Here is a 12,732-nt window from a genome sequence, read left to right on the forward strand (position 1 = left end):
CTTGGTTCCCACTTTAATTATGTCATCTCTGCCCCCCCAATAATGAGATAATACATCAAGAGCCCTTTAGAAATGGTTAATTCTATGCACTAGCTCTGGTAGTTAGAAAGGCATTGAATATGGACTCAGCCAAAGATTGATTGTTGGACATATGGAGATCTGCCTGGTTAAGTTTAAAGAAGCTCATTACTAGAAGACTGACTATGAGGTGATGAATTCCTTTGATCACAGCATCTCATGGAAACCATATGCTAAAGTGTGGAGGGTCACAATGTACAGGAGGACTGTCCACAAGAATAAAATCAGAGATCCTGAACCAAGCATGACTGGGAATGTCAAGGACTATGGACACACGAGTTTCGAGGATTTGATGGATTATATTTACTCCCGTACATTTTAATTTAGACAAATTCTTTTTAGAAGGGTAGATTTTAAGGGCAGATGGGTGGCTCAATGGATAGAGAGCTTAAGCCTAGAGATCAGAGGTCCTTGCTTGAAATGTCCTGGCCTCAGATACTTCCTCTCCATGTGACCAGGGGAAAGTCACTTGACTTCCATTGCCTAGCTCGTATGCCTTTGAATTAATACCCAATTATAGGACATATATAGGACAGCAAGTAAGGGTTTAAAAATAAATAAATAAACAAAGAAAGTTGGTTTTCTACAGACACCTCCCATAATAGGCATTAATCTTTGCTGAAAGAATTTGTGGGGTGCCCTTTCTCATATGGAGTAAGCTCAGCTTCTTTCCTCATCCCCCCCTCCCTCTTCTTATTATGTACCCATGGATTTTCTAATGGTAGTAGCTAACTAGCACATAATGGCCCAGTTGGTGATTTACTCACATTAAGATCTATTTGTGACTGGATGGTCCAAAAGTACAGTGGCAATGGAGAAGGAGCTTCAAAATTCTTTCATAACAATGCCACATCCAGAGCTACTTCCTAGAATTTCAGTTAGATCTCATTTCTTTGTTGTTATTGCTAGTTTTTGTTTCTGACTCCCGGTTGTATAGTCCCTTCCACACATGGAATTTTTCCTAATAGGATTTGCTAGGCATGATGTTTCTCACACGCCACGCAGACCTGCTGATTCCCATAAACGCCTAACCTAAAGGGCGAAACCATAATGCATGGCCTTTACCTCTCTGGTGGGAAGATAATGGCCAGTTAGGATGTAATTCTCATATCAAATCCTCAGAATAGCTTTGATGTGACTTTTGATATGTGTGAAAACCCTGTATTTTCACCTAAGTGAGAAATGAGGCATAGTCTTGAGAAACTGTCAAGAGACATTTATTTCAGTATTTGAGTGCATTGGCCTCCTGGGTGTATTTCAGACCTTCCAAAAAGGTGTGATTCTGCTAGTATGGACCTTTCTTCTTCTAATATAAGTACATCACCTAACCTCCTCAAGCCCCTACTACTACCACCCTTTGCATGTGGTCTTCATGATCTGGATGTAACTAAAAAGCAAAACAACAACCTTCTGGCACTGAACCTTTCTGACATTAAGTCAGTTAGATGACAGACACAGCCTGTTGAATATGGACCTACATTTGAAGTTTTTTTTTTTTCCCATTTGGAAGCACCAACCCAAATTTAGAGTCCAACAACATAGCTTTTGGGGGAGCCTAGAGTTATATATAAATATAGATTGGGCTGGGTGTCAATTTCTAGTTAGGTTAGTCTTCAAAATGGAATATTTTGTCTAAATACTTCTATTAAACATCTTCCCTTCAAAAACATGTCTAAGACATTAGAATTAACATTATTGAGAGCCCATGGAATGTCATTATTTACCATCCCTAACAAATTATTATATCAGTGATATCATGTTTCCATTAATAAAGGCACTTAAGTTCTTTATTCTTTCTCTCTTGTACCCTTTAAATAAATAGAATTTTATGTCTGACTATAGTTCATGGAGACTAAGGAATAAATACAGAAAATTTAAAAAATTCATTGCTTTGGCCTCTAGTAATTTGTAACTCAGGAATAATATACAAAATTCCTCAGCAAAACCATCTCTGTAAAATGAGAGTAATAATACTTGTAATGGCTTTGCCTACTTCATACCATTCTTTTGAAGAAATCCCTTTGTCAGCTTTAAAATACTATATAAATGTGAACTGCTAACATAAGAAGTTCAAAATTAGTGGTATGTCATGTTAATGTCATGTTTATGATATAGTATAGAAATTCAAGTCTGAATTGGATTATAATTTTTCATCAATTTGCCACATTTTACTTAGTAATACATGCTAAGATGTCAGTGTATAAAATATACAGCACTTGATGGCAATCAAATATTTTTTTTAAATGTCATATTTTAGATTTGCAGACAGAGCTTCTCTATGCCCTAAAGCCTTTCCCAACCCACCAACTCTTGCAGAATAGTTATCCCTCTGAATTTATAGAGGGAATTTCCTCCTCTAGAAGTTCTGTACTCCAAAGAAATCACATCCAAATAAAATTAAACAACCCCTTTATTGCCAAGATAGCTACATGAAAGACAACTATGGGATTGGGAGAACAAAAATGTCCAGCTTAATTTTTCCAATGCCAATTCCTCTTAGCTGTCTGACTTCCAGATGGACATAGCAATTTCTATTCTCTCACCCAAGTTCTAGTCTTATTTCTCCAGCTTCCTCCTGTACATTTCCACTTGGATGTGTCACTCATCGCCTGAAGTATCTGTCCAAAATTGAAGTCATCAATTTCTCTCAGGCAGCTTTCCCTCCCTTCTCCCTTGCCTCCTGTTGTAGTCATTCTCTCAGTAACCTAGACTTCTTAAAATTGGTGTCATTTGGGACTCAGAAAATCATAGAATTTTACTTAGATGGGATTTCAACCACCATCTAATTCAACTCCTACATGAAAGGAAGCCCCACTGTAATATATCTGTCTAACAAATGGTCATCTAGCCTTTGTTCGGAAGACCTCCAAAAAGGGGAAAACCCATCACTTCTGGAGGCAACCCATTCCACTTTTAGGCAACTTGAGTTGTTGGCAAAGTAGATAAACTATTCAGCCCTGGAGTCAGGAAGGCCTGCATTCAGACTCTAGCTTTGTAACTCTGGGTACTTAGCACTGTTTGCCTCAATTTCTTCATTTTAAAGTGATCTGGAGAAGGAAATGAAACCACTCCAGTATTTTTGCCAAGAAAATCCCAAATGGGGTCACAAAGAATCATAGACAACTGGAACAATTCTATAACAATTGTTCAATGTTATCTTCACATAATCCTAAATTTCCCTCTTTACAACTTCCACCAATTGTTTCTGATTCTACTCTCTGTGGTAAAATGAAACAAAACTAGTATTCTTCTACATGAGAGCCCTTCAAAATTTTTGAATGTAGTTATCATATTCCCCCGAGTCTTCTCTTCCTCAAGTTCAATACACCCAATTCCTTCAATTCCTTCCACTCCATCACACATCTAGTCAGTTGCTAACTCCTGTAAATTTTTCCTTTCCAGTATTTCTCTCATCTGTTGATTTCCATCCATTTATATCACTCTTATCTTGTTCCTCATCTCTTCATACTTGGACTATTGCAACAGCTTCCCTAATAATTTTAGTCTTTTTTCTTTGAATTTCATCCTGCATTGCCACCACCAGACCAAACATATATAAACACTGTTTTCCTCAAGCTCAAAATCCTTCCCTGGGTCCCTCCATCATAGGTCTTCCACAGGTCATTCTAATCCCCAATCCTGCAGCCCTGGACCTTCATTCTTGTTGTTGCTCTTCACCTGGAATTCCCATTCATTCTGCCTCTGCAACCTTTATTTAAGTACCAACTCCACTAGTATGAGATTCCCCTAACACTTAAATTCTATTGGCATGCAATATAGCGCTTATAACCCCTGCTTCCTCTTTGTTAGCCTTTCTTTTCAGCTGAGCTGATGTCTCCTTGGAGAAAGAACCTCTGGCTTAGCTCCTTTTATTTCCTTCACAATACCAGCAGCATTGCAAAGCATCGTAGGTACTCAGTGAAGACCAGCTCAGTCTTCATTGGGAGATAGAATGGAAAGAGATATCTTGGGCCACAGTTCTGAGGCTTTTATTTATTTAAATCAAATTAATTGTTTTCACCATCTTCTGCCTAAGAAGAACTCTTTTCAGATCCCCCTGCCAGCCTAGAGGGCAGCCTGTGACATACATGAAGCTCAGTAAGCCTGTCAAGTTTACTTTGGCCTCTAATGCACGGAAAATAGAAATATATTCCAGCTTCTTTCCGAGACCTATTTGGCCTTAACTTTTAGTATTCCTTTTCACTCTATTTCAAAAAAGAAGTAGTATTTTAAAAATCACAACATTTTTTTTCTTGCAGTTATGCTGTGAATGATCAGGAAACCAAAGCAATAATGACTTTTCAGGATGGCATTTTATTTTCCCTGTCTAGCATTTGGAAGTTCCATTTCCATAATGAATGGCCCAGTCGTGTCATGAAGGAGGAAATATGTCCATGGTGACTTTTCCATAGGTGTGACTTGGGGCTATAGGTATTTTTTTAATTTAAAATTAAAAGTCTTAAAATTAATACCTTTTCCAGTTAAGATGATTAATAGAGCTTCCAAATATGAAAAAATGTGAGCTCCTCAAATTTACTGAAAAGCTAAACTACCCAAATACCAGGAATTCTGCCTTTGCTGCCTGGAAGCATGTCTTTGGCTAGATGACTTGTCTTAAAATGAGTATGTCAACACTTGAGTTAGGAGAGAAGTACACTCATTTCATTTTTCCTGTTTTTTTTTTTTTTTGGTCTTTTTAACAGCCAACGATGGGGATTATTGGCGTCTCCTAAATCCTGGAGAATATGTAGTCACTGCCAGGGCAGAAGGCTTTACCTCTTCAACAAAGAACTGTGCTGTGGGTTATGACATGGGAGCCACTCGGTGTGACTTTACAATCAGCAAGACCAACCTTGCAAGGATTAAAGAAATCATGGAGAAATTTGGAAAGCAGCCAATCAGCCTACCAGTCAGGCGCTTGAAGCTGAGAGCCAGGCAAAGGCGGCAGCGGAGATAATACCCCAACAGATGGGTTTATAAGTCCTGTTTAAATCAAAAACCAATTGTATTAGTAGCTACATAGCCAACATGCTCATTGTTACTGTTATTATTTTTAATTCAAGAAATGTCAATTAATATGGATATATTGCAAGGAAAGTCTCAAGAGACAGAGCTCAAGGCTCAGAATATTTCCCATTTTCTGATCTTTATATGAATTGTTTAGGTTGAATGTAGCAAGGTAATATGAGTGGATAGAAGTGGGCAGATTGGCTTCAGCGTATCAGACAGAGAAGTTAGTTTTAAGGTTCCTGCCCTAAGTGCAGGCAAGGATGTAGAAGGGGAAGAAAAAATATTTGCTTAAGTGACATCAAGAATTCCATGGTGCACGATTAAAAGATTAGATGGGGGACCTCCAAGTTCATTTGGCCAGTCTCCTCTTTTTACCAAAGAGGAAATGAAGCCCAGGAAGCTTGAGCAATTTACCCAAGGTCACACAGTAGTAAATAGCAATAGATACCAGACTCTGAATTTGGATTCTCTGACTCCCTTTCCTCTGTTGCACATTAGCCTTCTGAGTGACATCTGCCTCACAATGCTATCCCTGACTTAGTTATTATTACTGTTGCTACTTAAGATGCTGGTAGATATCCTAAGAGAAAGAATCTCATTAGTTGTTTGTTTGTTTGTTTTTACATTCCAAGCCACATCAAATAAATCCTATGTTTTATAAACAATAGTAAATGTACCCTGAACTATGTGAGATTTAAAATGGTTGAGGTCTTAAACTGTAGTGATTAAAATAGTGGAAGATTTAAATTGTGATAGATATAAGAGAGGGTGAGTAAATTTGACCGCAGAAATATGTTTCACTACAGTGTCTTGGGTTTTAAAATCAAATATAAGGTGGTCACCAGGGAAATATTCCCAATTATTCAAATACCCAAGTCAATTGGATTTTATAGAGATTTTAATTAACAATACAATGAGTAATCAAAGAAAGAGAGAGAGAGAGTGTAAGAAAGGAATAAGTATGAAGGGCCTCAAGCCAATATGGCCTAGACCTGAGTCTTAAAAGAGAAATCAGTCAGTTTTTTAACACTCACCACAAGGTCTGACTAAACAAGGATACCAGTGACACCAGGCCAGCGTTCTTCCTCAAAGAGTCTTCCAGCCAGAGATTGTTTCAAAGGGCCTCTCTCAAGAGCCTCCAGAGCTCCTACCCCAGAGGGACAGAGCCCCTCAGAGGAGCTCCTCAAGGAGCTCTCCTTCAGAATGAGAGTTAGAAATCGAGATTCCTGAATGAGATCCAAGCTCTTATTTTTAAGGGCAAAATTTCCTCTGTCACCTCCCCTAAGTCCTTACATCTACCAATCACTGTAGATGTTTCTAAAGGACCGCCCATTTTGAATTCACAGCTGAGTAGTTTTAATCTCTTTAGTAAGTCAGAAAAAAATGCTGCTGTGTCGACAAATTTCATTAAGAAAAAACCTCTGAAAAGTTATCACCCTTTTAGGTTTTAGTAGTTTACAAGTTGCCCCACCTTTATAGGTACTTAGTATCCCATTGTATCAATTCTAAAACAGTCATGACTCATAGAACTTCCTGTCCCTTCCATAAGCATGGATCAAAGTACTTTCATTGTTTAGCAAGCAGTTTTCTGTCCTAAAGCAGTCTTAAGTAGGGTGGAGCAGGGACACTCCCATAGCTAGGAGCCCCCACACTCAAGTAGAGTTCTCACCATCTGCTAGGGAATTTTTTTAAGTAGAAGATTCCCCAATGGGGGAAACCCCTAACATTCATAAGTCTGAGAAATTTTGAGGTTTACACTATGATGGGATTTCTTTAATCAAAGTAATTTTTTTCCTCAATGAGAAAGCTCTGATATTAAAGGAAAGAAGGGTGTCAAAATGAGAAGTGTGCTAGAAATAATCCTAAAGTAATGTTCCAGCAATAATGTTTCTAAAGAGTGTATTATATTTGTCTTTTTCAGAAGATTACTCTGCCCCAGCTTTTAGGTCAGTGACCTGGGTAATACTGTACCCACCCTTCAACACAGGGTCAATGGCATAAGCCTTCCTGTAGAAAAGCAGTGCTTTCAATCAGCTTTTATTTCTTGGCTTTCTAGGATTTTTTACAAGATCTGAAAAGTGATTTATATAGTGACCCATCACTCCTCAACTACAGTGATTTCCCTTTAGAGAAATGCTAGTAGCAAAGTTGACCAAATATAATCCTAGAGAGTTAGGTTTAGTATATAAAAGGCAACACCCACCAAATCAGGCATGTGCCAATGAAATTAATGAAAAATTGCCTAGAAAGTCTTCAATGGATCCATTGAAAGTTGAATGACTAGATGAGAAAGCCAGTTCTCTTTTCCTATGATTTTAATAATGCTAATAATCTGTTGACCTGGGAAGGCAGAAAAGAAAGGTAATTATGAATTCTCTATGCTGATCCTCTTCAAGAGTATTGCATCATGCATAAATACCAGATCACTGTAATTTCCTTAATCAAAGGTTGGAGAGATCAACCTAATGGGCAATAAGCTTCCCCCTCTCTTACAAATATACACATATAGCTTACCTCTCCTCATGTTAAGGCAAAATTCTAAAGATATGTCCTGACATCAATTTGCCTTTCTTCTCAGATGCGGAATGACAAAGGCTAATGGGTTGAGATATTGCTTAATAATAATAACCAATCTTTGTCATTAAAGGTAGTTTAGTTGAGAACTCTCCCCAACTGATTTCTATCAATGCTTCCGACCCTCTGCAGTAGGACAGTTGCAGTAACATCGCTGTCTTTAACTAGAGGCTCATCAGACAAAAACTCAGAAATGGGTTGTAGCTCTTCAGTTGTCTGATCAGTTCTCCTAGATATTGACCTACTTGTCTTACATGCTTATCTACCAACTTCAGCATCACTTAAAAATAAATTGGTGAAGTGCTTACTGTATTCAGAGCATTATATTAGATGCTACACAAAATGTAAAATTTAGATCTTTCCCTCCATATAGCTCACATTATTGTTGTAGTGTTGAGGGGTGTGTTTTGTATATGCAGATAGTTATAATACAAAAAGGACCATAATAAGTATTTAACCAAGTGCTGTCCTAGGTGCAAACAGGAGATTGCCATTGGTTGAGACAATCAAGTGAAATACTTGGTTTCCCATTTGGCCTTAAAAGAGGGGTAAGATTTCAAGAACAGACATGGAAAGAGGAGTACAAAGAGAGAGAAGAATTCTTTCCATTGGAAAGGACCAGAGCAATGCCCTGGAGGTAGATGGTGCAGTATATTTATATAGCCAACTTTGTCACTCCTTTTTCATTGTTCAAAATGGAAAGTATACTTGGCCACCCTAAAACTCCTTATCTTTTCCATATGATTTCTAAAAGAATGTTTTCTTCAGATTCCTCAAAAACTATAAAAAAAACACAACATAATTTCAAAAAATAAGAGAGAGAAGCAATGACTGTAATACATTGTCTGACTTTCTTTTCACATCAGAGTTCTTCATTTTAAGAGTCTATTGTTTGCTTCACCAGAGATAAGCTTGCAAATGGTTGACTGATTTTTCTTCCCACCATTTATTCTAGGTATTTTTCCAGCTAGCTCAGTAATTTAGGTTATGTCATAAAATGAACTTCATCCCTTCATATTTATTCTCCCTGTCAAATACCAAGACTTAAGGAGAATTTCTCTTAGGGAGACCATCTTTTGATGTTGAAAAATGTTTGAAAAGAGACTTGCAGTATAATATGGCAAATTAGCCCAGGCATTTCTCCTTTGGAGAACTGCCTTTCTCCTTTGTGTATGTGTGATTAAGCCTCTAATCGGAGAAATGCACAATTCATTTACTTTGCACACACTGTGGAGGAAATGGGATATGCCTATTTGACTAGCAAGCATCATTAAAGCAGCTTACTTAGGTGTCTTTGTAAAATCATCAGTTAATATGAGGATTACTTTTATTTAAATTAATCTGGGTTTAGAGACTATGGGATGAGGACATGGATAAGGACTGGACCTGTGGATTCATTGCTATAGGGAATTCCTGCATGAGGAGCTTTGTCTACTAATGCAAGTCTACACTTTTCCTGAAGAGTTACATAAAGCACTGAGATCTTAAAGGACTTGTCCAAAATCACATAATTATGTCAGAAGCAGAATCTGAACCCATATTTTCTAGGCTTTTGGGCCAATTTTCTATTTCCTAAAACACAGAATTCTGATGCAAAATATATTTCAAATTTAGGGTAGAGTATTGGGATCCAGCAACATAGCTAAAAACTGGATTGTGTTGGATAGGTTAGGTTGGATTGGGTTGGTTTTGAATGTAGCAATTTATCATAATAAATCTTTTACAAAGTAGATTAAAAGTATCATCCCAGATTAAAGTGGAGATTTTCAGTTCCACGAGGAGTCATGTCTATTTCTATGTGACCATAGCCCAATAAGACTACATTTTAAAAAAATAAAAAATAATTGGGTAAGTTTGATTCACTGAGGTTGATCATTCTGGCTAACCCATGTGGTTGTGGTGATTCTGTAATCCCAATGCCACATTTTCCCCATTGTCTTCATGGATATTTGTGTCCTTTCTCTAAGTTACTTTTCTCTGCCTTATAATGATGAAATCTTTACTTCCCTACCCAGATCCCAGGATTTCCAGAAATAATTAAACAAAAGAAGAAAACAAAACAAAAACTCTAACAGCTCTACAGCTTACTTTGAGATGTCTTTTGTGTGTGTGTGTGTGTGTGTGTGTTAAGAAAAAAAGCCATCCTAGGTAACTCATTTCATAAACTTGGCTGTCAGAAACCAGGACAAAATGTTACACAAAGACTTTATGAAAATAGATAATAAAGCAGTAAAGCAGCTTTTCAGCCCCTGTTGCTTTAATGTCGTAGAGGAGTTGTTCATTCCCATGGTATTTCTAGGACATCTTCCTGCACACTAATTTGGTCTCAGAACCCTTGGACTTGAAATAAAGCGACAAAACCCATAAATGCTGATTTGCTGATATGGTTTACCCCGGGGATAAAGGGAAGTTGGGAAATTTTGGAACAAAATAGAGGAAATTGGGCCTATTTTAATAGTGAAAATTGTCATATTTAATACAAACTTCTATTATGAATTCTTTCACATGAAGCATTTTAGAGGGGCAGATAGCAATGGCATGCTCTCAGGGACACCCAATTCATATTGTGTCAAATACCAGATCTTACAGAACCCTGGGCCCTAAGAGATCCTGTTGCCTTAAAATAGCTCATACATCCTGATTTTGCTAAGGATCTCATGGGAGAAAGAGGGAGCTAAGAGATTACCTAGTCCAACCACCAGCTTTAATACAGCAGGAAACTGAAGCCTCAAAAAGGTAAGCAACCTGCCACCTCTTGAACACAGGAGCTGTTGGGTTTTTTTTTTTCATTTTGTTGCTCTCATCCATTTTTATATGTTCAAGAAATACTTATTGACTTGGTTTGGGAATTTTCAATAAATTTTAATTGATATCCATTTTAAATATAATTGATTTTTTTTAATCTGATGTATTTAAAAACATCAACCTAAGATGGGATCCATAGACTTCACCAGAGTGCTGCCCCAAAAGTATGTGATACAAAGAGGGTTAAGAACTTATGGTCTTGAAGTGTCTGTTCGAGTGCTAATGCTCTCAGACATTTTTCCTTGCCTTCGTTAATCATAAGCTTACATTTTAATTTACTAGCTCTATTTTGGCTTTTTTGTTAGTGAAAAAAATCTATACTTGTAATTTCAACATTCTTGACTGTCTTTTCACTTTTTTTCTACCAATCACTAAATAATGTTTTGGTTTTTAGTTATGTTGACAATAGCTAATAACTGCAGATAACTCTAGGGTTTACAAAGTCTGTAAAGGTGCAGTTTCTCATCCCTATGTGAGCTATTATCATCATCACTATCATCTCCATTTTACAGATTAGGAAAATGAAGGTCAGAAATATTTAGTGGTTTACATACATGCAGAGAACAGTTTACATATATGACAATTCCATTGCTGCTATATGTTAAACCTGAGACCGTATTCCAGGGCTTCCACTCCTCCACTGAAGTCTTTTCTGAATAATCTATTAAACTTATCTAACATGAACAAATCAAGGAAATCAGATATTATCGTGACTTACAGAGAGTTGAATCTGTCTTTTGAGCTAGTTTGATTCATTTGTCAATAGGTGTGTATGAATGTTCTTTTTTTAACTTTCTTAAAATATGTATTTAATTCTGGCTCATAGGAATCCCCTTTAAAATGAGCTTATAGTTATTCATCAATTTATCTACTGCCCTAAAATATAGACTATATACCGTAGAAGACAGAACCAGATTTTTCTGTTCATGGAAAAGGACTTAAATTCAAGAGATCTAGGTTTCAATGTCAGTTCCACCACTGATTACTATCTCTGTGACTATGGACAAATTATTTAACTTTTTAAACCTTAATTTCCTCATATATAATATACTTAATTACTTCAATACTCTTCCACACCATAGAAAATACTTGGCCTTCAGTTCTGGGGGAAAAATGCTTTGTAAATATAATGGGGAACCAAGAGATCGATGCTACATAAGACTTCAATTGCTATGTAAAATTTGTTTTGGTTTTATGATTTATATTTCATACCAGTGTAGAGATTATTGTTCAATGATCTGTAGCTGGAAGGTACCTGGGAGGCCATGCAACCGAACCGTCCTTTCGCCCATTTTAGAAACAAGGCAAATGAGGGCTGGGGAGAATAAATTACTTGGTCCTCAGATGATATGGGCAGTAAATGTCAGAAGTAAAATTTTAACCCTTCCATATAACTAACAGTAGGTCCTATTCCAGAAGGGCTCAAGCTCTTATAGACCTTGCCATACTGGAAAGATTTTGAGTATGGCCCAGCAGCATAATCTTATGTTTTATGGTTGAAAATCTGCATAACAAATTTCAGAGAGGCTCATCTCCAGAAAGTTGGCAGCCAGACAATGAATATTTGGGCAATAGCAAGTTATGAAGACCTTCTATAATGAAGACTTTGTAATCTGCATTTGGCAGAAAGAATATCCACTCTAATAAAATCACAAACCCTTGAAATATGAAAGAATATTTTATTTTAATTCATCAGTATTCTCCAGTGGCTAAAGCATGACAGAAGTTGTTTTATTTAGCCTTTCCTACATTTTACAAGCACATATTTGTTTTTATGTCATTTGTATTATGTCTGCCAGAGTATTGCATTTGACGAATGAGCCTGAGCATGAAGGGAAAGAAATCCTTGTGTAAGGAGACCTTAGACAAAATTAGATACTCAAACTAATTGCCCACAAATTTCTGGCTGTGGAGGTTTAGTGTATTTGAATTAGAGAACTTCATTTTAGTGTTAAAAAGATTTTTATTAGTACTTTGCTCCTGTTAAATATATGATCACCTTTCCAGTCTATTCTTTCTCTCTCAACTACCTGAATAATCATGTTCAAGTTCTAATTAGGTAGGATTGAGGTGAGGAAGGAATTGATAAGAATACCTCAAAGTGGTTCCCTTTCTGGCCCAGTGTAAACCTATGTCATGTGGACATAATGTGAGTAGGGTCTGCACCTCTGTGTAATCAAAGAAGGGACAAGAGGGGACACCCCTATGTAAGGTGGCAGACTGAAGGGGAGAATCAAGTTCCTTTACTAATGACTTGCAAAAGCA

General features: G+C 37.0%; 1 protein-coding gene across 2 annotated transcripts in view; it reads left to right on the forward strand.

The window, feature by feature from the left end:
- The window catches only part of CPXM2 (carboxypeptidase X, M14 family member 2), a 294,314-nt gene that overhangs the window by 245,439 nt on the left and 36,143 nt on the right, over positions 1 to 12,732 (forward strand). The window contains exon 14 of one of the 2 annotated variants that reach the window (XM_001376113.3): positions 4,782 to 9,734. The exons of the other annotated variant lie outside the window; for it this stretch is intronic. Coding sequence (XP_001376150.1) covers positions 4,782 to 5,035 — 254 coding nt within the window. The 3' untranslated portion in view covers positions 5,036 to 9,734. Of the gene's footprint in view, positions 1 to 4,781; positions 9,735 to 12,732 lie in introns of those variants that run through there. 2 annotated transcript variants of the gene reach the window in all.

The sequence above is a fragment of the Monodelphis domestica genome, chromosome 1 (assembly GCF_027887165.1).
Source record: "Monodelphis domestica isolate mMonDom1 chromosome 1, mMonDom1.pri, whole genome shotgun sequence".
NCBI lineage: Eukaryota > Metazoa > Chordata > Mammalia > Didelphimorphia > Didelphidae > Monodelphis > Monodelphis domestica.